Source organism: Purpureocillium lilacinum (genome assembly GCF_023168085.1).
Source record: "Purpureocillium lilacinum CBS 284.36 DNA, scaffold_1, whole genome shotgun sequence".
In the NCBI taxonomy this organism is placed as follows: Eukaryota; Fungi; Ascomycota; class Sordariomycetes; order Hypocreales; family Ophiocordycipitaceae; genus Purpureocillium; species Purpureocillium lilacinum.
This window is the reverse complement of record NW_027072111.1, coordinates 4,536,815-4,562,404: the sequence shown is the minus strand read 5'-3', so window position 1 is coordinate 4,562,404 and position 25,590 is coordinate 4,536,815. Positions and strand designations below refer to the sequence as shown.

General features: G+C 59.3%; 6 protein-coding genes across 6 annotated transcripts; 4 read left to right on the top strand and 2 right to left on the bottom strand.

The window, feature by feature from the left end:
• Positions 1–626: 626 nt before the first annotated feature.
• On the bottom strand, positions 627–2,249 carry PLICBS_001079 (uncharacterized protein; the record flags this gene model as incomplete). The annotated part of the gene is made up of 1 exon (XM_018317847.2): positions 627–2,249. One exon carries the CDS (start codon positions 2,247–2,249, stop codon positions 627–629), a length of 1,623 nt encoding a protein of 540 aa, XP_018183372.1.
• An 8,376-nt stretch (positions 2,250–10,625) lies between these two features.
• Positions 10,626–11,945, top strand: PLICBS_001078 (uncharacterized protein; the record flags this gene model as incomplete). Its single annotated transcript, XM_065599717.1, has 5 exons — positions 10,626–10,729; positions 10,786–10,913; positions 11,024–11,383; positions 11,447–11,851; positions 11,941–11,945. The coding sequence occupies 5 exons, from the start codon at positions 10,626–10,628 to the stop codon at positions 11,943–11,945; spliced, it is 1,002 nt and encodes a 333-aa protein (XP_065455789.1).
• A 2,482-nt stretch (positions 11,946–14,427) lies between these two features.
• PLICBS_001077 (NAPDH-dependent diflavin reductase) lies at positions 14,428–16,448 on the bottom strand (the record flags this gene model as incomplete). The annotated part of the gene is made up of 5 exons (XM_018317849.2): positions 14,428–15,304; positions 15,374–15,850; positions 15,901–15,999; positions 16,064–16,239; positions 16,308–16,448. 5 exons carry the CDS (start codon positions 16,446–16,448, stop codon positions 14,428–14,430), a joined length of 1,770 nt encoding a protein of 589 aa, XP_018183374.2.
• Positions 16,449–18,858: 2,410 nt separating this feature from the next.
• On the top strand, positions 18,859–20,469 carry PLICBS_001076 (uncharacterized protein; the record flags this gene model as incomplete). Its single annotated transcript, XM_018317851.1, has 4 exons — positions 18,859–19,076; positions 19,452–19,749; positions 19,807–20,076; positions 20,140–20,469. 4 exons carry the CDS (start codon positions 18,859–18,861, stop codon positions 20,467–20,469), a joined length of 1,116 nt encoding a protein of 371 aa, XP_018183376.1.
• A 1,174-nt stretch (positions 20,470–21,643) lies between these two features.
• PLICBS_001075 (Zn finger-containing GTPase-Activating Protein for ARF) lies at positions 21,644–22,928 on the top strand (the record flags this gene model as incomplete). Its single annotated transcript, XM_018317852.2, has 3 exons — positions 21,644–21,691; positions 21,768–22,550; positions 22,623–22,928. The coding sequence occupies 3 exons, from the start codon at positions 21,644–21,646 to the stop codon at positions 22,926–22,928; spliced, it is 1,137 nt and encodes a 378-aa protein (XP_018183377.2).
• A 603-nt stretch (positions 22,929–23,531) lies between these two features.
• On the top strand, positions 23,532–24,460 carry PLICBS_001074 (uncharacterized protein; the record flags this gene model as incomplete). The annotated part of the gene is made up of 3 exons (XM_065599716.1): positions 23,532–23,582; positions 23,667–24,309; positions 24,378–24,460. The coding sequence occupies 3 exons, from the start codon at positions 23,532–23,534 to the stop codon at positions 24,458–24,460; spliced, it is 777 nt and encodes a 258-aa protein (XP_065455788.1).
• Positions 24,461–25,590: the final 1,130 nt, after the last annotated feature.

Here is a 25,590-nt window from a genome sequence, read left to right as displayed (position 1 = left end):
CGAGCGGGCCGTGGAGGACCCTCGGCATAGCATCGCGACCAGAGAGCGATGAGGCGAGCGTTTCGGCATCGCGAGAAGCGAGCAAGCATCCATTCACTTCAGTTTCAACAACTTGCGAGCCCGCAGCGTTCAACACCGGGGGGCCCGGGTGTAATTCATAGTCTTATCAGTTGTATATATCTACAAGCAGACGACGAGCACTTTGCCTTTAACAGCTCACTCCCGTGCATTCTGCCAACTATTTCGTGACCAGCGTGACACAATGTCTAAGCTCTGGGTGTAGCAGCGATGACGACCTACTTCGCAGAACAAGAAAAGTAAAGGCGGTTTTTGAGAGTCCCCGTCTTTCTCTTATGTGGCTGAGCTGAACCTCTACAAGCCCTTTCACACGCCACGGGCTGTTTACTAAGTACACAATGCCAGACGGAAAGCTGGGCGCTCCCAATCCTGCTCAACCTCTCCGATGAACAGCAGATCCCGCTTGCCCTTCCCCAACGCATGAACATAAACGAGCCAGAGCCGCTGGCTGGCTCACCGAAATGCAATCATATAGTAAGCCCGTCTCCCAGGAACACCCGGCGGGGCGTCGCTCTCGTCCCGCAAAATGCAAAAACCCGTTTTCCTTCTTATGCCAAAACCCAAACGCCAATCGCTATGCAAAACGCTGTCCAACCAACCAAGAGGTTGGGCCGCAATGAGGTCCCGGAGCTGTCGTCGTCATCGCCGCCCCTGTTCTGCCCGGCCGTCTCGATCGGAAAGTCGTTGAGCCACGTGCCGGTCGGAGAAATAGTCGTCGTGACCGCCGTGCCGAAGGGATACTTGAAGGTCATGGAGGAGCCCACGAGGCCCGTCGGACCTACGGTCCAAGTTTGCCCGGCTATGACTGTCGTTGTCCACTCGGTCCCCGGCCCGACGGTGAATGTCTTGCCGTTGATGACGGCGATTGACGGAGCGATCCGTGTGATGGTGGCGCCCCCTACGATCTCGTATGAGGTCGCGGTTGGGCCAGCGGCTTGTCCGCCGATCAGCGTGCCGTGCACGATGACACCCGACGGTCCAATTGAAATGGTGTCGTCTTGTATAACCTGCGAAGTTTCCGGGATACCAGGACCATATGTGAATGTCGTAGAATGAATGACCACCACGCTACGCCCAATGGCTGTGAGGAGCTCTCCTCCACTCACCACGACGTCGGTCTCCCGCGAAGGCGCGACGTGCTTAAAGGAGAGACTTTGGCCGCCCACAACTAGGCTGCCCGGGCCGATGGAGACCGAATGACCGTCAATGACAGTTGTACTGGCAGTCTCTGGTATCGTCATGGTGGCACCGCCGACAATAGCATGGGAGCCTGACAAGGTGACGGGCAATCCGCCAACGACGGCGGCGGTTGGCGTTGCTACCTGAACACCCGTGCCAGGGGGCGGCGGTTTCTGAATAGTGGCACCCTCGCCAATGACCGCGCTGGGGTAGATTGTGAAGGTTCCACCATCCACGGTCACGAGGCTTGTTTGACCCGGGTTGAGGCCGGCGAAGGTCTTGTCATTGATGACCACCTGTGTACCGCGAGCCGTGACTTTGAAGGTCGGGCGTGGTGCGGCGGTGATGCTGTCGGCGTCAGGGGTCTTGTGGGGATCCCCGCCGCCGTTCCCGCCCCTACCAACGGTTTTGTGACTACCATCACCAGGGCCACCGTCTCCTACTTGGCCCCATGTAGGGCTGTAGTTTGGAACGGGGTCGGATGGGTACACAACGGACGGGTTCTTGTCCGTAGTAATGAATGTGATGAAAGGAAGGAGGGTGGATGGGTGGACCAGCTCGCCCCCTCGGCTCGACTCCTTGGCAATGTCGGAGGTGAGAATTTTCGGACTCACGGTGAAGCCTGGCGGAATAGCGGGCACGATGGTGGGCGCGCAGTATTTCGGAGTCCGTATGGGCTCATAGGGCGGCGTGTAGTCAGTCCTATTTCCATAGAAGGTAATTGTGGAGGTGTACACCACGGAGAATTCGGTGAGGGGCCGATGACTGTCTGTGACAGGCGTGCACTTCTCAGTTGACGTGGGGTCGCTTCTCGTGTAGTTGACGGTCAGGTAGCCCCTCCCTGTGCAGTCAGACGGATTTATGGTTGCAGGACAGTCAATGGTGACGGAGACGACAGGACCGTGAGGGTGGCGGGTGGTGGTGTGGTTGCGTGACCTCGAGGTCGTGATGGTGACGGTTCCATTGCTTGGCTGCGTTGATGGAGGAGTCATCGCGTGAGTCGAGTTGCGGCTTGCATGATCCGTAAACGACGGGGAGCTCGGGGACACGGGCGTCGCCGGACCCGAAGGGCTGCCGGATACGGAGGCATTGCTGGGCTGGTGCGACGTGAGGCTGCTGGTCGGCAATGTTGTGGGCGGCCACGTCGAACGAGATTGTGGTGATGATGGCGCGGGTTCTGCATCGACATCGGAGCTTGATGAGCTAGTACACGAGGACGACGAACGTTGTCGACTGGCATCCTGCAGCTCAGTCGATGTCAGGGAAGTCAGAGCTGGCGGTGGCAATGTCGGTGCTGCTGCCGAGGTGCTGCTGTTGGAGGAGGGGTAGAATCGCTGATCCCGGCGGTTGAGACCTGGAGCGCGGAGAAAGGGTGATCAGCAACCAACACGGGTAACATCAGCGACGACCAACGGGCGCAATGGCCACCGGTTCGCGGCAAACGACGGGCGCAACCCGCGGTCCGAACGCACCTCGAGGTCGTGGGTTGGCTTCCGCTGCAGACGCCGAGTCTGCGAGCAGGGCGGCCGCGCACAAGAGAAGGCACGGGTCCACTCTCATCTTGCGCCCTGAACGACGAGAGACGGCGCGCCTGGGGAACTGGATCAAGCAGAGGGCGGAAACGAGCGAGCGGCGCAACCGGTATCAGCCATGGAGCGGTTGGTGAAGTCGACGATGCGAAACCAGCATGACCATGATTGATCGACAGTGCAAAGCAGATCAGTCAGCTCGCTGATCAGAACTCAGGAGAGGCGGGCCGTTGCAAAGACTCGTGCTAGGTGCGACATCCGCCGGTATTCGTGAGACTCTCACGCCCCTTTAAAGTGAGGTGTTGAAAGTGTGAGAGGGAGGAGAGGGTGTGAGTGGAAGTGAAAAGGACTCTGGGACAGGATGAACAGGAGCCGTCAGGATTCAGCACCAGCTGCGTCCTGGCGGGCAGGCCCCCGGTCGTGGGCGCTGCCGATGGAGGACGGGACCTGGACGGGGCCTGGGATGCTGGCGATGGCTGATGCGGGCCGATGGAGCATCTCCACCGAGGAACCTTGGTGCTTTCCAGATGGGCCCTGGCGTGCTCGTGCGGTGGCGTTCGCGTTGGCGTTGAACATGGCTGCCCTGCCTTGGATTCTTGGCTGCTCGACTCTCCCATCAGTTCCTTGCCGCCATCCATTTCCCACGCGCTTGGCGGCCATCTCGTGTCGCAATGCCGGGTGCCAGCCTTGTGTTCCCCGTCTCCCTGCCTTGCTCACCTCGATCCCACCTGAGCTGACTGCGCCTACAATGCACGGCCGTCGATACAGCAGACGATACACAAGGTGGCCTGCCGTGTCGCCCGCGCCAGAAGCAATCTGGTAATCCGCCGCACTAACAGGGCCTCTTCTCTTGCCTCAAGAGGGGCTGCCCGCTCCCAGCTAACAAATTGGGACAAGGGTGCGGTTCAACTGCCAGAACGGCCAAGGAGGGCGTCCAGCAAACGGTGACTAGCCTCTCTGCTCTACCTCTGCGCGCCGAGGCCAGACTGGACTGGGCATCGAGGTGGATCCCGTGCGAGCCATTTGCCCACTCATCCGACTGCGAGGCGAGGGCGATCCCCCGGCTGACCAGGCCGGGGTCCCTTCAATGGCTCCATCATTTGCCAGCCCACCCATCGTGATCCCATCCACTCCCGGCCAGTCAGGAGCCGAGTCCGTGTCTCGAACACCAGCCACGGACTCCAGTAGTATCTCTGTCGTGCTTCCTTCTGCCTTGGGGTCTTCCGGAGGACGCGTACTGCACCAGGACTCCCCGGACTGGCAGCCCTGGTAGTATGGCCCATTTGACGCTCATCATGCTGGCGCTGCACTATTTCGTCCGCGCCATCGCGCCCCTGATTTCATGGACCTGCGTCAAGAGGAACGTCCACGCGTGCTACGCTCAGCCAGGACATCACCTGCGAGGAAATCTGTGCCGCATGCCGCGTGCCGCCACCCGAGGCCAGCCGTCTCGTCAGTATCTCGTCAAGCTCATGGAGAACCCCCCGGGCGGTGGATCTGATGCGGAATTGACGGCCGGGTGCTGGCGCGAGCCGATGAACCGATGCAACAGTGTGACAGTGCCTCTCAAACCTGACCCGGCGAGACATATGACCACACCACCACGAGGCTGAGCGGACATCGTGGCCAGACCAGGCAAGGCCACCACCGCCCGAGTCGACGCCTCTCGACACGTTGACAAGGAATGCCACGGCCGTCCTGGCCTCGTTGAAGGACGGTTTCGTGTGCAGGCGTGACGCTTCTCGTTGGTCATGCAAGCCTACTACAGAGAGCCCATTCCCGGAAATGTCTCACACTTGCCTCCCCTCACTGGTCCTGGTCAGGGTCAACGTGGATCGGATATCTCTGTGGAGGGCATCATCTCCGAAATGTTTTGTTTCGCACGCACGTATCTTGTGCAACGCTGACTCGGACGAGTCAAAGGTCTCGCCAGTCCCGAGACCCTGGCATATGGTGGGCAGCGGCAGCAGGGCGCGATGCGACGGCTGTGTTCACCTTGGAATAATGGTTCGCGCTTGGTCTCGGTCCCGAGCCCGAGTGGGCATCGCGCAGGAGTCCCAATCCGGGCACCCACACCAGGTACTCAAACAGTCGTCGGTACGAGATCCTTTTCTGCCACCGGCCGGGAGAGCCACGGCCAGCGGGGATGCATTGCCAGTAATTCGGCCCCCACTGCACGCAGCAACTTACGTAGGTATGCTTTGGTTCGCGAGGTCCCTGCCGAGTCAGGCTTGTTTACCGCTGCCAGCAATGGATGCATTTGCTGTCTAGTGGTGGGGCTTTGGCCTCTCCGTGAGCTGGGATATGAGAATCGTGCAGGGTCCAGGTTTGCACGAGCCACCGAGCGGCCCTCCTGCTCGATATGCGTCCTGTCAGCCGCGAGTAGAAGGGACATCCCGATGTCGAAAAGTCGGCAATTGTGCCACATGAACCAACAAGTGGTCACGGCATTTGACACCACGTTTCCGTAGCACGAGCCGACACAACAAAGAGAACGAGGTCGTCCATTCCCGTACAGTGCCGTTGAAGCCGACAGCGTTAGCACCGGGAGTCCGTGAAACGTACTGTCCAGGAATTCCGATGATGTGAAATCGGCCCGCCGGAATATTAGCGGTCCCGCGTCCGGAGTCCCATATCGGCAAGTGATATATATATGCACCTGGTGCATGTACTTGGCGGTAGCTGTCAAGTGAAGCTTCCCGCTTCGGCCAAATAACTTGTCGGGAAGGTATTGTGTTTGGGTAGTTGGCGAGTTGCTGGGGCGAGCTTCGTGAGATACGAACAACGCAAGATCAAGCACGAGCGTGTCCCATCGTGGCGCCTATCGTATTCGAGCATCAGCGCCTTACCTACCCGGTGACCACTGCCACTGGGGCGACGAGTCCGCGGCACTGCTCTCCCGAGCCACAGTATTAGTTGATGGGAGACAGGCGGGCTGGACTGGGCCCTGGACCGGGGTTCCGCTTCCGAGGCACCTTTCTGAAGAGGCAAGGGTGAGAACGCAGCCAAGACGATAGTAGTTGGGACTTGGGGTTTTCTATTCATGTCCCGGTGAGTGAAGCCGGCACATGACGCATAGAATCAGTTCAAAACCCAGTCTTTTGGTCTACGCCAGGCTAAGTCCTCTCGATAAGCGCCGAGGGTCCGATTCTGCGGAGTGAATGCGCGGTCGAGCTGGCGCCGGCAGGGTTATCTCAACCCAGCCTGGTCGACCACCGAAGTCAGGCACAACGGTGTGATGCAGACGAGTACCTGGTAAACAGCGTGCGCGAGTCGTGCGTCGATATTTCACCGTATTTCGCAGGGTACAGGCAACACAATCCGGAGCACCATCGACCGAGGAAAGCCCTTGGTCATCCTTCCGTTGCATGATAGTTCAGACTGAGTGCGCCGCGTGCCACAAGCACTCATGTTCGTCGGCATGCGTGCACTCTGTGACTGTGAGGGAGACCGCGAGCCCTATCATCGACCAGGACCGAGACAGGGCAAATAAAAGCACCTGCTTCGGTCGGCACGGTGCTGTCTGCGGAGGCGGTTTCACCCAGAATCCTTCGAGGACAGGGCTTGATTGGGGTGTTGGAGACGCGCTATCGACCTTCTCCATTGCGATGCCCGCCTTCCACATAGAGGTTTCGTGCGGAGGGGTGCTGGTGGAGGCGCATGTGGCTGCGTGGTTGTTCGGGTGGGGAGAGCGGAGCTGGGGAGACCCGCGGGCCATGCGATGGGGCCCGATTTTTCGGCAAGTGTACCGCACGAAGTATCGAAGGGCGACTGGGGGACGGGTTGGCGAGACTGGGCGAGGTTCATTTCTCGAATCAAGCGTAGGGAGGCTGTGAAGGTTGTGAGGGCTGTCCCCTGGCGGTCGCTTGGTGCTCGTCCGCTCGCTCTGCACTGACTGGTACCGTAGCTACGAAGTACGTCAGTTATGTGAAGGCCTGGACGGGCAGGTGTCGGCGCTGCAGGTTGAGGAATGATGACAGTTTCAAGACGGGACCTCGTCAATGGGGAAAAAAGCAACACCAAGACGGAAAATTGCATGTTCACGCACATGGGGCAGCGGCTTCCCGCCCTGCCCTGATGCTCTGCGTGTTGCTGAATCTGGGGGCAAGTATTATGCACGAAGTGCCTACGTAGTTACAAAGCAGGTATGAAGTGGAAGGAGCGCCCTTAGATGGCACCTTCACTTTTTCCAGGCGCGACCCAAACAGCGCCATCCCTGGTTGCCCGTTCCGTGGTCCTTTCAATATTTTAGCCTCGGGACTGCAGATGGTGTCCTGCCTTCTGTACGGCATCCCTCACTTGCGAGCTCAATGAGGCTTGGCCATTTGGCAGGCAATGTGAATATGATGAGGGCAATGGAGCCGCCTTCACCGCCGTGCTCCACTGGTCTCAGTGAGCGCTTGGTGCTTGACTCCTCGCGCTTCCGCAAGCCGGCAGAGCGCGCCGACGGGCCCATACGCGCCTGAATCTGCCGAAGATCGACGACATCACCGGTTGCTCGTGCGCCGCGTCATGCGGTCATGCCCCGTAATATCCTGGCCGTGTCCTGGTGATTTGACTGTAGTGCTCGCAGTCGGTTGGGCCGCTGCGCGCACTTGAGTGATCAGTCTCTCATCATCTCGACGCCTGGCCGCTGGCAGGGCTTGCTTGCTTCTTCTCTGCGCGGCAAAAGGCCAACTGGCGACCCGTGTGGCGCATTGACGGGCAACAAGCAACGGGTCGGGAGGCCCTAATAAGACATCCTCTAACACCCAGGCTGACCGATCGCGACGCCTCTGGAGCCCAACATGCGTGGGCTCCCGGGAATTGCTGCGCTCCGGCAGTGGAGGGGAGGCGGGGATGGGCTGACATGACGACGAGGCATCTGCCGAACACGAGCGGGTTCGGCGTGATTACTGCGCGTATGAGGTCGTGTTGTTCATTGCGAGGCACGTGTACGCTTTGCGGACAGCAATTACGAGGAGAGATCAAGGGCGAGTCCAATAATCTCCCGAAATCCAAGGGTGCGTCCCGTTGAACGCTGTACTCTACTCTGGTGTACAGCAATGTCTGGCGACGAGAAATTCCGCCATGATGTTATTCGTTCTCTGATACGAATTGCTTGCTGCCATCCACGGCTCTGCTCTCTTGGCTTGGTCGCCAATGCCATGCACCCCCGATTGCCGGGTGCGGTGGTGGCTGGCCCATGGTACCATATCCCTGGCGTCCCAACCAGGCCTCTTCACGTGAAGCATTGGCACTGCAGACAACTCACATCCCATGTGCTGGAAGCAACGTCGCGGCGTGGCGTCTGGCTTGTCCAGCCCCGATCTCCGAGTTCCAGCGAGACCAGGCGGTGTCGCCCAAGGCGGATTAGCGCCCCGCCTCGGTTGTGTTGGGGCTCGCATCTCAGCTGGGTATCCCTCGTCATGTTGGGTGTCCAAGACATGGAGCTCGGTCTCGCCTCTTTGCGAGACTGCCTTTGCGCGTGTTGCTTTTCCCAAGGCACGGCGAGGCAGGTGTCCCGAGACCCGTAGCAAACGGACCTCTCCCACAAGCCGCGGCGGCGTGTGAGCCGATTGCGAGGCTCGACGACGGCGACGGCGACGGAACGACTGCCTCACATCTCTTCTCGCCGCCGCCCGCATGCCTTTGCTCTGGCGACCCGGCTCGAGCAGTGATCCGGTGCCTCAGACGGACCGATGTTGACAAGGTGATCTGCGCATCGCCCTTTGCGCGAGGCTCTAGCGCGGGGCGGATGAGGCAGCTAACTTCAGTGGGAAAGGTACCCACGATGCCAAGGGAAACCTGCGAGCCACCATCCGTCAGATCCACACGGCTTGTCCGTGGTCGAAGCGAGTGGCTTGTGCCATGGGCCCTGGGGGCCCCTTGGGGCCTCGAGGCACTTGCTTTCGAGGTTGAGGACCCTCCGCCCTGGCCTGGCACTGGCAAGCCGTGTCTTGGCCATCGTGTCCTCCCGGGCCACGCAATTAGCCAGCAGGGCAGGCACTTGAATGCCGCAAATCTTGGATGTTGGTCAAGGCCGCCTTATAAGATTGCATTTGTGCTCGTCCGGGCTGCACAGGGAGCCATGCGCCACCGACCGCCACATGGCGCTGGGTGACGAGCCGAGAATCTACACGTCGCTCGTCCGCGCATGACTGCTCAACTGGCTCTCATCTGGCAGGGCCCAGAAAGCCGGCCGGAGGACGTCTGGGTCGGAGTTCCTCGCAAAGGATAGATCGTCGCTGTCACGACTGCGGAGAAGCCGGATCCCGCTTGGCACTCTGGTTTATTGGCGAGCGAAAGCGAAGCCACACGCTACAACGCAGCAAGAGAGCCAGTACGATTAGCACGATGCTACTGAAGCGAAACTCTTGCGCCTCGCGGGGATGTAATGCGACCAAGAAAAGAACAAGGCGTCTTGTTCTCCATCCGTCAGCCATGTGGGCGACGGCCGCGGAAGCTGGGACTGAGCCCGCCTTTCAAACGGTTTGTCGATGCGTTCATTTGGCTCATTTGGTGACCCGAAAAGCCCGTCCCAGTCCGTGGCCTGAGACTGTGGAAATAGATTGTCGGTGACCAGGGAAACCAGCGCGTGCTGTGTCTCGGTTCAGTTGGATGAGTTGGACCTGCGTGCCATCCCTTTGCTCGCAGTCTCACCTTGTCCGACGTGCTCACTCCAGCCTGCGCTGCTCACGGTGTCTTCTAGCGACACCCTCGTGTGTTCACTCTGGGAACCAATGGCCGGGTATCTTCGGGGCTGCGGCAGCAGGCTCTTGCGACCCAAATGGCCCTGAAGCCACCCTCAGTAGTGCCTGGAGTGAGGTGTGTCTGGCAGGTTAGAAGTAAGGTACCTTCCACTTAGGTGGACGGGCTGCTGAGATGACGGGACGGGAGGGCGAGAGGATGGATGGCAGCGCTCCAGGGCGTCGAATTGTGTCTGAGGCGGGGCCTCGCGTTAGCGCACCCTCGCCCCTGGGGACTCCCTCTGGCCTCGGCAGCGGCCTCCCTCACGGGCCCCGGCTCGAGCCCCGCGACGTGAGGTGAGATCGCTGAGTGCCCTGGAACGGGGGGTGGAGGGGAGGCCACGGGGCCAGGCCACGGGCGGTACCCAAGCGGTGTCCTGCTCGCCAACAGTGGCAACATTTGATGGGCGAACACCCGTGGCCTGGCGTCCAGCGCCCGGGAGCCACTGGAGTGTCCCGTCTTCATCTCAAGGGCGGCCCCGTCCCTCCATCCATGGATCCGTCCATCCCGCCACCCCCCTCTACATTCTCCAGACTGCATCTCCATTCTCCAGCATTTGCCGTGCTCCCAGGCACGCCTAGTGCCACCAGTACATCCACCCACAACTTCTCCGCCCTCCCGTCCCCGGTGACCCTTCGATCCTCTCTTCCATCTTCCTTCCACTGCCGGTTGAACCTCCACTCGTTTTGAGCTGTCCCAAGCGACCCTTTCTCGCCAGCCACGGGTATTTACGAGAGGCCACAGCGCACGAGGTCGAATACAGTGCTTGCGACGAGACGACATCGACGACAAAGGGCATCGTCGCCGTTGGCCCGCATTTTTTCCACCATCGACAATCGCGCCGACTGCGCCTTACCGACGCCACGGGGACCCTCACCAACGCTTTTGCAGGCGGATCCGAGAACTTTACCGTGCATGAGCTGCGCGGCGGCTTCACGATAGCGTTTCGCCTGTAGCCGACGTGCACATGGACTCTGTGCTTCGCCAGCAGCGACCCTTTGTTCCCCTCCGCCGACCCATGAACTCTCCGGCTTCTGGCGCGACTTGTTGATCTGCGAGGGCTCTTCGCGACGGACGACGCCAGCCTTGCTGGCTTGCCAGGGCAACAGCATGCTGTCAGTTGCTTCACTGGCAGTGACGGCTGCGGCCGTTGCCCTCGCCGGCGTGGTCACAGCCCTGGACCCGACGCCGATCAGTCTCATGCCAGGCGACTGGTTCGTTATGCCGCTTTGCCCAGCGTGACCTATCTCGACTGACGTTTTTACTCTAGGCTGGGCATAGATGGCAATTGGTCCACCGCTCAATTTCTGCTGGGCTCTAAGTCCGACCTCGTCAATGTCATCGTGAGCACGGGGCTTTCGGAATTCTGGGCCATCGGCAGTGGGGGATGTGCCGACAGTACGTGACCCTCCACCCCCTTGCGTTGTCCCCGTCGGTCGTATTAGCTGTCATTACCTGTTATCCTTCTATCGCCTCCGACTATTAACGACGCTGACCGGTGTATGCAGACGAGCTTACATGCAGTAACGCCCGCGGTGGTCTTTACAGCCCAGTCAAGTCTAGCCACTGGTCTGCTCTGGGTACATATGAGCTAGGACTCAAGTATTTGGGAGTGCGGGCGAATGGGCAATATGGACTGGATACCATGAATGCCTACAGCCCCGTCAACGACATTGGCTTCGGCATGGCAAACGTATTAATGTCCGCCATCAACACCACCGAGCCCTTTCTGGGCATGTTTGGGCTTGGCATCCAGCAGGCCAACTTCAACAACCGCACGGTGGCCGAGTCGCCCATGACGCAAGCTGTCAAGACGTTTGGTTGGATACCAAGCTACACCTACGGCTTTACCGCCGGCGCCCACTATCGTACGTGAAGAGGATGGTCGGATGTGATAGCCGGAGACATGGGACGCTGACTTTTCTCCACAGGTGGAACCGTTCTTTCGGCTACGCTGGGAGGATTTGACATCAAGAGGTTCGTCTCACACGACAACCGGTTCACGTTGGACCCCACCGAGGGTATTCCACGCCCTCTCGTCCGAGGGATCCAGATCGCCGTCAACAAAAGTGATGACAAGCCTAAGCACTGGAGTTCCATGACCGAAGTCCTCTCCGACTGGAATGGTGCGTTTACGGCAGTTATTGACAGCTCGACGCCGCATTTGTGGTTCCCCGAGGAAGTTTGCAACCGCTTTGCCGAGGCATTGAATATCACATACAACGATACCTATGGCCTTTACACCCTCACCAACGACCAGTACCGCAGTTTCTCCTCGAAAGATGCAATGGAGTTCACGTTTAGCCTAACAAGCTACGACAACCACGACGACTTTGGTCTTCCGCTCCAAGTCCCGGGGGTTGTCAACATAACGCTTCCCTTGAAAGCTTTCGTCAGCTTGCTCGAGTACCCATATCATTCACAGATTAAATATGGCGATCCCGCGATCCCCTATTTCACCCTGAAGAAATCGTCAAACAAAAACTTTGTCATTGGGCGATCCTTCTTACAGGAAGCATATCTTATTACCCGATTCGATTCGGCGTCTTATTCCGTCCATCAAGCACGTTTCCCGGCTGTGGGCGACGCCGAGCTACAGCAAGTAAAGCAGCCCAACAATAGCCCGTATCCCGGACCGCCAGGACCCAAGACCGAAGGACTCAGCACTGGTCAAATGGTTGGCATCGCCGTCGGTGTTGTATTGCTTTGCGTTGTGGTGCTATGCGCTTTCTGCCTCTATTGTCGACGGCGCAGGAGGCTCCGCAAAAGCAAGGCGGCAGATGAAACCAAAGACAGCAAGGACTCCGCTTCGACGCTTGCCTCGGATTTACCGCGAACACCAGTGTCTAGGATTTTCTCTAAAATTGCCCGACGCGCAAAGTCTCGACGAGCCGCGCGTGGCAACGGACAAGATACTCAAGTGCCTCTCGAAGCACCCGACTGCCAAATTTACGAGTTGCCTGCCCCAGTTCCCCCGGTGGAATTGGATGGAGGAAGCGACGAGAGTTCAGATTTGGGTGAAACCGAGCTTGGTACTGACAATACAGAGAATCTCAGCGCTTATGAGCTTGCGAGGAGGAAATTGGACAGACAGCTTCAGGGACCGGTTCCCGCTTACTCACCCCCAGCCGACGGGGCAATTCTGTCACCAGAGAAGTCGATCCCAGACCTACGACCTGCGGAGATACACAATGTAACGGACCAGCCATCGCCTATTTCTCCGACCAGGTCCCGAGGCGGAGACTCGAACACTTTACCCGGCTCGGAACCTTCGCCCGTCTCACCTCGGGCCGACTGGAACTCTCCGGACCTCCCATCTCCCGTCACAGCGTCCCTGCCTCCACGATCCTTGTCAACGGGGGCTGGCAGTGGGGGCGGAAGGACCGAGTCGGTCACTGCTGGCACTCATCGATCACGTTCAACTACATCTACCCTTGCAGCCTCTCCAGCGGGAGATAGCTTGCCGATCCCGCCGGCGTCGTTTCAGAGGACACCCATAGACCCCTCGAGGGTGGTATGCCTCGGTCCATTACCGGAGAACGTTCAGATCCACCGATCCAGCATGGTGCCACGGGTCGTCGGCTCGGATGGGCGAAGTATCCCGCTTCCAATGTTCAACGCAACCTCGATGCCTTCCGAGGGAAGTTTAGGCAGCAACTACACGGAGGAGGAGGAGAGATTTGTGGAGGAGATGACTCGCCAGACGAGCCAGTCCCAGGCAAGGTCGCACCACACCGGCCACCAACCATCGAGAAGAAACGAAGATCAGCGCACAACACTACCTTCACACCCGGAGGAGACTTCTCAAGCCAATGGCACGTCACACTCCGATCCGGATTCAATACGACACCGTCTTGATCCTGGCCGAGACTTGATTCACGTTCCCCAGATGGCGGAGAAACGGTACAGCTGGGAGCACGATTGATCCGCCCAACCGCACCTGCCGTGCTACGATTTTGGTTATTATAAGTTGCCCGGCTGATATATCCCGTCGTTGCCACTGCGCTCGACTGCACAGATCACATGTGATCTACACTTTTTTCTTTCCTTTGATATTGGTTTGCCTTTGACTTACCCCTTTTTTCATTTTGGGAAATAAAACTAGCGAAGGAGTTCCGGCATGATGAGGGAGTGGCGGACCAGCCTGGGATTCGCCCTCCGCTATACATGGCCCATGGCCAGTTTTCCGGCGGCACTACTTGCCGCCTTGTCTTTGGCGGGTTTACTTGGATTGCCATCGAGTCGTCGCAGCTCTCTGGATCCGATTCGACGCGGTGTTGGGTGGCTAGCTGCCGTCGAGTTATATATCTTAACGAGTCTATGATTTTTTGGTTAGCGATGTGGGCGGGGTGTGGCCTGGGAGGCACGCCCGGAGCCTCACTGCAGGAATACGACGACAGTCACATTATGGGGCGGACGGGAATCGTCGTCATTTATCTTGCCCCCATTAGACTGGCTGGCTTAGCCAGTGATGCCTCTCAATATACCAAATCACTACCTAATCTACCAATCTCATGTGCCTTTCCCGTCTGCCTGTGCGAATCTCAACACTAATTCGCGCCGGGGCGTGACACGGTAGCTCGTTGGCTTGTCTCATAGCGTAATTCCGGCAAGCTGGCTTGGCCGAACACGCGGCTCCAACCGCGGTTGTACGCACCCATGTCGAGACGAAATGTGGCCGTGCGAGTCCGGATGAGATGCCGGCGCAACTCGCAATGGACCGGTACGACCTAGAGAGCGTGGCATGATCTTCGACATTAACGGACTCAGCACTGGTACCAGAACAGTTGATGCCATATGCATATGCTTGTTAGTCATCAGCAGCAGCTTTTGCCCGCTGTTCTATATTGAGAAGACGCAGATATCTAGTTTCAGCTGGTCCTATCCCATCACTCTCTACACCTGCGCCAGTCTACCATATCTCCTGCCACCAAGTAATCTCCTCAAGCATCCTTTTCCGCTCCGACTCGTCCCCAGCCTCGACAAACGGATCAAAGACTGCATTCTTGCAAGCATCCGCCATCTTGGTCGAGCCGCCACATACCGCGAAGATGGGTAACTGGGGGATGAGCCGCTCGAGACGCGGGGCCTCGCGCCTCACCAAGTCTTGGACGTAAACCTTTTCCCGTTGGTCTCGCGAAAATGCGGTGAACAGGGTCATCTTATCCTGCGGGATTGCTCCCCACTCTTCACTGAAGAAGTAGTCTGCCGCTACGTTTCGGTTGCCGAAGAAGAGCACGATTGGCGCGGAGACGGGGTGTGTGAGGCGCTCGTGGATGAGGCTCCGGACTGGGGCGACGCCGGTGCCAGTAGCCATAGCGATGAGAGGACGCTGGGCATTGGAAGGGCCATGAATGGGCGACAGGACTGGCTTGTGTGTGACAAGCAGCTCGGTTCCTACAGGCAAGTCGGCGAGGTACCTTGAGCACAGGCCCTGACGAGGCTTGCGCAGGATGGTGCGGTACTTGACCAAGGCGACAAGGAGCTCGACCCGTGTAGTGTCTGCACTGGTTGGATGCGCGAGTTGGTCGCCGCCGTTGGCGATGCTGAAGTCGCGGCCACGAATGAGTGGGAACACGTCAAGAATCCGCTCGGGTGGGATCCGGACGGACGAAAATTCCTCCAACGTTTCGACAATGGTGCGGCGAGAGCGTGTCGCGTAGTCAAAGTACTCGTCGAGGAACTCCGTCATGGTGAACTCTAGAAGTCGCTCTTTGTGGTCCGGATTAGAAGAGAAGTACGAGATGTTCTTGAGGAACGATCGCCGAGGCACGGCCATGAAGTCGATGCTGTGTAGGAGTAGCCCGCGAATTGTACATGGGGATGGGGCGTGGAGGTTGCTTGGTAAAGGTCCGCACAAAGAGAGGTCCAGGGGCTTATCGGCGACGGATCCCCAACCCATGAGAGTGATGAGCCTTTGGGCGTCGTCAGGGAAGTTTTTGGGGTAAATGGTGAGGCAGTCGCCGGGGTTGCAATGCAACTTCTGGTTCTGGCCCCGCGACGGTATGTCAAACGACATCAAGCGTACGTCTTGCCAGTGCGTGTCCGGGGTCATCTTTTCATTTCCCGCGAGGCTGGCGTTCCACCCATTGGTAACGGGGATGAGATTTAAGGGCGGTGTGTTGGAACGAGGCGGCTCGGCACTTCCGTTCAGATCTCCATGTAGCCCGGTGGCGATAGAGTCGGCCTCTGCTTTCCGAAGTGCTGCATGAAGTGACCACCTCGGTGGCAGATTCATCTCGTCCGGAATAGGTTGGAGACTCTGACGGAGAGGGTATTGGGCAAGCAGAACTTTCCTCAGGTCATCCGCCCATCGTAAAAAGCTGCCGTCTACCCTGCAAAAGCTGGTCAGTAGGAGGAGGAAAGCTGGGATATGTGGCTTTACCCTTCGGGGAACTGCTCATCAGCCTCGCATGGCTCCATGAACGTCGTTCCGCCGAGCTGTTCCAGGCGTCGGATGAGCTTTCGCGCCGCCCAGTTGAATCTTTGACAAATTGCGTCAGCTGGGCTGGGCAAAAGAGCCTAGATAGGCTGGAACAACGGCTTACTTGAGGTATGTGCTGTCCCCCAAGCCGCAGCACGTGAATCTCACTCGAGCCAGGCAATCCCTTGGTAGCCTCTTGCGCAGTAGCTTCTTCCAAAAGAGAAGAGAGTTGTGAGGCATGTCTCCTTGTCCGGTGGTAGATATCACAAAGATGACGAGCTGGTGCTCGAGAAGCGCGGTCTATCAGGCCATGGTCAGCACACACGGGACGGCGACATGTGTTGCGGGTTGTCGATGTGCATGCGTACGAGTTCAACGGAGTCCAGCTCCTCCACGCGGCTTTTGAAATGCAGCCGCCGACACAGCTTGCCCAGCTCCTCGGCCATGTCCTGCGCATTGCCGGTTTCTGATCCGTACAGGACCAGAACGGTCCGGTCTGATGAGGTCATGACATGCGAGTTTTAATGGGCGAAAGTCTCGCCCGCGCCACCCGTGCTGCAATCCGAATCGAAGGACCGAGGAGGGGCCGGGACGCGATGTTTCGAGTGAAAATGCGCTGACCTGATAACAGTGTCGTGAACTGGCGCGTGGTTGTCGAGTAGGGAGTTGGATGGTGGTGGAAAACCTTCGAGGTTCGGGCCAAAAAGTCTCGGTGGGTGTCCGATGCCGGGCCGGAAAGGCTGTCGTGGATCTAATCAATCAGCGCCGAGTGGCTTCGGCGCATCGGTCAGCCTCGGTCTCCATAGGTAATGCGTAGTGCGCCATGCTGCTGCCCGTCGCGTGGTGCCAGACCGTGTCTTGGCTTCCTGTGATAGAATTCGGAATACCTGATTGGGAGGTGCTTTCGAAGCGGTGATGAGATACAGCGGCTCTGAGCTCATGGTTGAAGCGCCCGGTGATGTAATTCTGCACGACTTTTGTGGTATATGGTACTAACTTACCAGTCGCGCTGGGCAAGTTTCGGGGGCCTCGTGCCGCCACACTCAACCCCCACTGAGAGCACTGGAGGACGACGGCAACACGGCCCCGGGTCACCCTAACAGGTGGGGACCGGATCGGATGGAAGCCAGCGCCAGGTGGAGCTCATGGCTCCTTGAGTCCCTGATGCCGCCATGCAAGATTCCACGAACGGAGGCCCAAGAAAGTACATGGAAGTAGTTTACAGCCTGAGGCTGGACGGTTCAACTGCCCAAGGAACTTCGTTTGCATGTGGCCTGGCCATCTGCAGTCAAGGTCAGCATCAGACGCAAAAGTTCTTGACGAGGTACGAGGCCCCAATCACTCTGCCGCCCATCACCGCCCGTCGCAAGCTTGGAATCCTGGTGCCGTGGCAAAAGCAAAGTGGCCTGGCTTGATGAAAACGCGATCGCGGGGCAGTGAATCATGACGGCCAAGCGCAGATGGCGAAAAGGGTGCCAAACGGAGGCTCGGCTGGCCTGTGCGTGTCATCCGCTTGCGCGCTCGCCGCGTGATTCAGACGGGCAGCCGTGTAACACGCGCCGGGAGGTGGGCGTCGGACGTGGCCTCGTCGCCTTCCTCGACTGAGCGTATTGCGCAGTGACGGAGGACAGGACGTCCTGGACAAGCAACGACAAGCACTGACGGGCAGAGAGCACACCCTGGAGCTCAAGAGCCGCCTGCACGTAATTTCTTTGTTCGGCTAACCTGCGTCGCGTGGACGCATGGACCTGAGGTGTTGTCGGTGTCGCACGGCAAGTGCGAACGAGGCGCAGCAGCCAGTAAGGCGCCGGTGGCCCCTGCCACGCGGGTGCCAGCAATCATCATGCAAGCAGACCGCGAACGCGAGAACCCTGCTTCAAGGCATGGACCGTCAAATGGAAGGCACAATCAAGGCAAAGGCACCGAGTGACATGTGCGATGTACCGAGCCCCTACAGGCTTGGTCGGCGACGTTGCCTCTTTGGACGGCTTGCGAGGGCTCGTTCAATGCGGCCCCTGCTCTCCGGCAGTCATTTGGTGGTCGAACAGCGATGCTCAGGAGGCGCCCCCGCGCTGTGGCCGTAGCATGTGTCTCCTCGACCAGACTTTATCGCACTCGGGTTCCAAACGGGCGCCCCCAGTGACCGTGTGCCTGCTCGTTTGCTTAACCTGGTGAGGCCTGGAGATACCAGTATAAGAAGGGGCGTTGTGGCTGGATCGTTTACAAGGAGATGGAAGGCTCTGTGGGGATTTGCAGCCAGGTGCGCAGTGTTTGCTGCTTCCAAGCGCCTCTCAAGCTTTCCCCAGCCGCACGCCCGCCCGCCCCTCCCGGTTGTTCCATCCCATCTAGCAAGCTACCCAGCAGCTCCAGATCATCTCCTCTAGGCGAGTGCTAGCGCTCACCTCAGCGTTCCTCGCCGTACCCGGGCCTGGTGCGCTGTGGCCGACCCTCCACTGGCGCTCGCTGAAGGAGCCACCCAGAAGGCCCCTGCGAGGCAAGCGGACCCCTGCACGGGAACCCCCCGCTCCAGCATCTCACCAGGCAAGCTCCAGTGGACCAGCGCCAAACATCCACCAGGGTGGCAAGCGCAGCACGCCTCCCTCAGTTGACCGCAGCGCAGCTTTGCGCCGTCGCCCCCCAAGAAAAATATTTCAGATTCGCGACTCCAACCTGGCGTTCCCCTTTTCTCCCCTTTCATATCACCTGTCAACCTTGAGTCTTCCGCGCAACGCATCGCCGTCTGTCCACCCCCCCAACGTTATCTAGGGCACCAAGCTACCCTGTCCAATCTCCTCCCTCATTGCACCAGAGTTCAACCCCCGAGTTACTCCTTCGAACGTCGCTGCCTGTTCCCGCCAGCCCACGTTCGAGCGTCATTCACCGACTCACCTGTCGATCCTCCATCACCAGCCACCCAAAATGTCTGCTACCAACGTGGAGAAGGCCCCCGAGGCCGCCGTCAACGACGTTGCCAACACTCTGAGCAATACCTCAATCTCCCAGCCTGCCGATGACAAGGCCGCCGCCAACGAGGCTGCGTCGGCCAGCGCTGCCGAGGGCCGCCGCCTGTACATTGGCAACCTGGCCTACGCGACAACCGAGGGGGAGTTGAAGGACTTCTTCAAGAGCTATCTTGTGTAGGTGCACCCTCGATCTCTTCATCGCATTCTTCTGTCTTCCGCTGCCTGCGAGGCTTGTTATGCATGGCAGACGTTCGAAGGCGTCAGATTGATGAAGGGTGCCTTGCACCGTTGCGCCCAGCTCGGCGCGTCTTCGCTTGCCACCGCCGTGTAGTCGCGGCTTTTTGCAACCGCTTGCCAACGCCAGCGGTTTGCCTCCACCCCATATCGCGTCTGGATCTCCCAAGCCGTGCTGTTGTCCGTGGGCTCGCCTGCGGCCGTGGATGCAATCCATCAGCACCATTCCACGAGTCCTGGCATGTCGCTCGCATCCGAATATAAGTTTTGGGCAGCAACGAGACAGTAGCACTGGCTGACATTTCTTTACGACAGTGAGTCTGTCTCGATCCCGAAGAACCCCCGCACCGAGCGCCCCGTGGGCTATGCCTTCGTCGATCTCTCCACCCCTTCCGAGGCTGAGCGCGCGATTGCCGAGCTCTCCGGCAAGGAGATTCTGGAGCGCAAGGTCTCCGTTCAGCTGGCTCGCAAGCCGGAGGCTGCTGGTGACAAGACTGACGGTGCCAACGGCGAGGGTTCTGGTGCCGAAGGCTCCCGCCGTCGCGCCTCCGGCCGTGGCCGTGGCCGCGGACGTGGTCGTGGTGGCCGTGCCGCTCGTGGTGGTCGTATTGGCGTAGGTTGATCCGTTGCGCTGGAATATGCCATCAGCATTTCTCTAACGTAACAACAGGACGCTGGTGAGGAGAAGAAGGAAGGAGACGTTCCCGGAACTGCCGCAACTGAAGTCGCGGCCGCCCCGGCCGATGCTGAGGGCACCACTGAGGTGCAGCCATTGAAGGACATCACGAACATGAGCAAGACTGACGAGGACGACAAGAATTCAAAGACTCAGGCCCGTCCTCAGCGTGAGCGCCGCGAGCGCGGCCCCCCTGCGGACGGCATTCCTTCCAAGACCAAGGTCATGGTCGCCAACCTGCCCTATGACTTGACCGAGGAGAAGGTACGATTGGCCACTTCACCGCAATTGCTGCCACGATCATAGGCAAGCTAACACGCAACGTAGCTCATTGAGCTGTTCAAGGCATACGAGCCTTCTTCGGCCAAGATTGCCCTGCGTCCCATCCCCCGATTCATGATCAAGAAGCTCCAGGCTCGCGGCGAGGCCCGCAAGGGCCGTGGCTTCGGCTTCGTCACCCTGGCATCGGAGGAGCTGCAGCAGAAGGCTGTCAACGAAATGAACGGCAAGGACATCGAGGGCCGCGAGATCGCTGTCAAGGTGGCCATCGACAGCCCCGACAAGACGGATGAGGAAGCCAACGCTCCTCAAGGCGACGAGACCAAGGAGGGTGCCGAGGCTGCCGCTGAGGCCCCTGCTGCGACCGCCACCGCCTAATTGCGTGGCAACGGTTGCCTCTCCATGCCGAGGCCCACCCCAATCTGGAGAGCATTATTACGACACGGCACGCGATTTGAACGATATCTCTTACGGTAGATGCTGGCTACAGTCTCGACTTCAGGGACACCGGATTCCGCTATTCGGCGAGGGGGATACTATTGACACTTGTTGACAGGGTTCTACTCTTAGACGTTTTGGCGGCTTCCGGTTACGCTCTCAAATTTTGGCAATTTTTTACCTCCGACCAACACGGGAGGACACGAAAGACGAAACCCCTTCTCATGTATCTGTACCACTCCTTTTTCCGCAACGGTTCTGCTGGGTTGTATTATAGCTTAAGCGGGAAAACGGGCTGGGAGGGGATAGAAGTGCGATACACAAAAAAGGGGCGTTTTTGGCACGTTGACGACTGGCCGTACTTCGTAGTGATTGCTGCATACGTGAATGATACCAAACTGCTCTGGCCTCGTGAAGCTCGTGGCGCGGAGGCCCTACGAAAGAGACACTTGTAGCTTCCGCATTCCTTGTCAGCGCAGGCGTAAAGGAGCTGTAGAATTCGAAGCTAAATAGCTGGCTGGGGACATGATGGCCTGACAACACCGCTGACAGCCGTGGATGGTCCCGGTCGCGGTCATGCTAGATGGGTGTACTTCGTAATAGTACGCATGGTACGGTCAGGACCATGCAAACCTTGGGCTGGTTGCCAAGAAGCGAGCGAGTGACGGAAATTGAAGCCGCAGACCAGCTACAAAGGACGAGGCAGATTTTAAACTACTTGGTACCTATGGACGGGTGAATGCGCGCCGTGATGATGAGGCGGCGGTGCTGTCGTGCTGAGCTTTGACCAACGACGGCGGGGTTGTATCACAGCGGGTGCCCCGCCAGCCAGCCCCGTCAAGCACCTGGGGTTTCTTGCCTCCTGGGCTGGGCACTGGCGCAAGGCCAAAGCAAGGGGAGGCGCCTGACCTGGCGCACCATCTGAGGTGGCCCCTTCTCCCTGGCAGCGCACTGGATGGAGGCGCTCGACACGCACACTTCCAGGTTCCAACCACGCCTCCCCCCCGAACCGACCACGATTCCCAAGTCCCACCGTACATCGCCAATAACTCGGTCGCGAAGACACGAAGCGGTGCAACGCCAATTCGGCCATCCTGCCGCCCAGAACCACGCGATGGCGACCAAGGCCATGTGGGAGGTCGACCCGGAGACGCGCTCCAAGGTCAGTGTGCATGCGGGGGATGAAGCGCTCGACCCTCCCTGGGTGGTAGAATGTGCGCTGACAACCGAAACCATAGCTCGCTGCCCTCCAGAAGGAATCCAAGAACAGTGTCTGCTGCGATTGCAACGCGCCCTCGCCGCAATGGGCGTCACCCAAGTTCGGCGTCTTCATCTGCCTGTCGTGCGCCGGCGTTCACCGCGGACTGGGTGTTCACATATCCTTCGTGCGAAGCATCTCCATGGACGCGTTCAAGGCGACCGAGATTGAACGTATGCGCCTCGGGGGCAACGAACGATGGAGGACATTCTTCGAGGAGCATGAGGACACACAAATGAGGGGCATCACGTGGGACGACGCCACCATCGCGGAACGATACAGCGGCGAGGTGGGCGAGGAATACAAGGAGAGGCTATCGTGCAAGGTCGAGGGCCGCGAATACGTCCCGGGCGAGAAGAAGCCCGCGGCGGCGCCGACCCCGTCTCCCGCTACGGCCACTGCTTCGGCACAAAGGTCTGCATCCCGGACGGGAACACCTCTCAGCGGAACGTCGACGCGAGATGAGAGTCCGGCGCCGAACGGCAGCGGCAAGGTTAAGGTCGACGACAGATATTTTGCCAAGCTGGGCGCCGACAATGCGTCCCGGCCCGATCACCTTCCTCCCAGCCAGGGAGGCAAGTACGGCGGCTTTGGCAACATGCCGGCTGCAACGCCATCAAACCAGGGGCCGTTGCCCAATTTTGAGGACATGCAGAAGGATCCCATGGCAGCGCTCACAAAAGGCTTCGGCTGGTTCACGTCAACCGTTTCGAAAACGGCCAAGACTGTCAACGATGGCTACATCCAGCCTACCGCGAAGAGCGTGAGTTCAATCACACATAAGCGGTGCTGAAGCGAAAAAAGGAGTACAACACTGACGCAAGGTTGCACACAGTTTGCTGAGGGCGACTTCGCTAAACAAGCGCAGCTGACTGCTGCTGCGTTGGCAAAGCAGGCGCAAGCGGCTGGCAAGAACGCGCACGATGGGTTCAACCGCTTCGTCGAAGGTAACGACCATGCGCGTCGGGATGCGCCTCTGGACGCGAGCCGCAAAGACTTCTGGGACGACTTTTCTAGCCTGGCGGAGCAGAAGAAAGCCAACAGCTCCATTGGCACCAGCGCAATGGGCATGGGCAAGGCCCGCGGCAGCGCTGCGGCCCCGCCAGCGGCCAAGAAGAATGACGAATGGGACGACTGGTGAGTAGTGCCTTTGAGAAGAAGCTTAGACACATGTAAGTATGGCAACCAGTGAATCATCTTGTGCGTTTTATCATGATCCGGGGCGGCTAGGGGGGGGGGGGCGGCGCACAAGTATGGACTATGAGCATTAGTAGCACGTCTTTGAGACTCGATTTGGAGCTCCAATTGAAGGAATTGACGAGGATGGCGTGTTTATAGTAAAGAAGATTACGCTGTGTCGGTTCGGCGAGATTGGGGCATGTTGGCGGAGCGGCCACCAGTTTGATGGCCAGCTCACCCTCCCTCAGATTGGAGGTTGGGTGGTTGCCGCACATACAACGCAGACACCAATGAGATCCCAATTCCATGTCCCCAGGTACAAGACGGCTATACACGAAAATACATGCACTCTTTACTGTGTCTAAGTGGTTGCAGAGTAAAACGGTGACGACGGACCGTAGATGCGGGTAGTCACGTGAGTCGGGTGGCCGAGGTTGGAGCCGGTCTTAGCCGGAACGTCTCGGGGCAGTGACGGCGGGCCTTCGGTCTCCAGCGGCGGCTCACTGCTCGTCTTCCTCCACCACACAACCGCACGGCACGGCGCCATTGACCTGCAACAGTCGCCATGTCTGCTCTACGGATCCTCGTTCCCGTCAAGCGGGTCATTGACTATGCGGTAGCTACCCCTCTCTCGGTCACCTGCCTGCCTGGAGACTTTCAAGACGAGAACCGTCGCTGACATGGCCCCAAACAATGACAGGTCAAGCCGCGAGTCAACAAGGCCCAGACGGCGGTCGAGACGGCCGGCGTCAAGCACTCCATGAACCCGTTTGACGAACTCTCGGTCGAGGAGTCGGTGCGCATCCGCGAGAAGAAGCGCGCCCCGGGCGGCGTCGAAGACATCTGCGCCATCTCCGCCGGGCCGACCAAGGCGCAGGACATCCTGCGCACGGCCATGGCCATGGGCGCGGACCGGGGCATCCACGTCGAGGTCAAGGAGGGCGACGACCTGGAGCCGCTGACGGTGGCCAAGATGCTCAAGGCCGCGGCGGAGCAGCAGAAGAGCAACCTCGTCATCCTGGGCAAGCAGAGCATCGACGACGACTCGGCGCAGACGGGCCAGATGCTGGCGGGCCTCCTGGGCTGGTCGCAGGCGACACAGGCGAGCAAGGTCGAGTTCGGCGAGGGCGACAGCGTGACCGTGACCAAGGAGGTAGACGGCGGCGTCGAGACGGTGCGAGCCAAGCTGCCGCTCGTGGTGACGACGGATCTGCGCCTCAACGAGCCGCGCTACGCCAGCCTGCCCAACATCATGAAGGCCAAGAAGAAGAAGCTGGACAAGTTGACGCTCAAGGACTTTGGGCTCGAGAACGAGAAGCGCCTCAAGGTGCTCAAGGTGACGGGTATGGCCGGCGTCCCCTTCCCAATCCCACCTGGAGAGGATCTGATGCTGACGATTTATGAACAACAGAGCCGCCGGCGAGACAGGGCGGTGGCAAGGTCGAGGACGTGGACGGCCTGGTCAGCAAGCTCAAGGAGCTGGGCGCTCTGTAGACGCACCCGCGCAGACGAGGTGGAGCCCCATAGATGTACGCTCACGGCACATGACAGCACAATACAACGCAGTAAATACCACATGCTCGCCGGTCCGATGATGGAGAGCCAAGGATGTCCGATGGCTCAGTGTGACATTCACCCACCTCGCCATGAGCTGCACCCACGGCGACAGTTACAAGCGCCAAGCATCGTACAGTCGTGGAAGACGTAAGGGGTTGCCATCAGAGGTTCACTTCGGAGCTTGACCCCGGCTCTACGAAGTACACACCACACGTGAGGCTGTACGACTCTGCTTGTGGGGGCAGTCGGGACGATCTGGCATGTCCCATCGTCTCTGGCGGCTACAGCAAGTTCCCGAGGCAGCACAGCGTAGGACAGGGCTGTAGACAGCCGCCGGACATGAAGTCAGCGGCTTAGGCTCGCACGTCATGCTTGCTGCTGTGTTGCTCGACGGGAAGCGTGCGCGCGGCGGCATGGCAGTCAATGCCCTAGGCTGCATATGTCGTGGCGGGGAAGAGCCTCGCGGTGCCACATGGCAATTTCACAGGCCGGCGGCAGTGTCGATTCGAGGAACATGCCGGTCCGATTCTCGCCATGCCATCGTCATGTGAAGCCCATCACGGAAGACGCCTGCATAGCCGGCCGGATGCAGGGGGTTTTTGTGCCTACTCGGCAACATGCACCTGTGACAGATCACGGCTGCTGACGGTGGTGGGCACGAGGCACCGTAGCCGTGACTAACGGTGCTACGGGAGGGAACGCTGCCAAGGCGGCAGGCCATTCTCTTCTTTTAGGCTCTGCGTGTTGGGCTTCAGAATAGAGTATACAGGTTGAATGTCTGAGATGGGACGGTCGGCGCATAGTACAGTGGACGTTACGGACGCAAAACGGTGCGCCGCCAAGGCATGTGCCGCTCTCCCTGAGATCGGTGACAATGGCGAGTGACAAGCGGGAACGATATCGGCGCTGCCCTGACTGCCGAGCTCCGAAAGCGGTCAAGCGCCAACGGCGACTCAGTGGCGGTGACTGGAACCTGGAAGCCCTGGCTGGCTGGCTGGCAGTGGATCGGGGCCTGTCCGCCGCGCGGGGGGCCGGGGCGCCAGCAGGGCGTGCCGCTGCAGCGAATG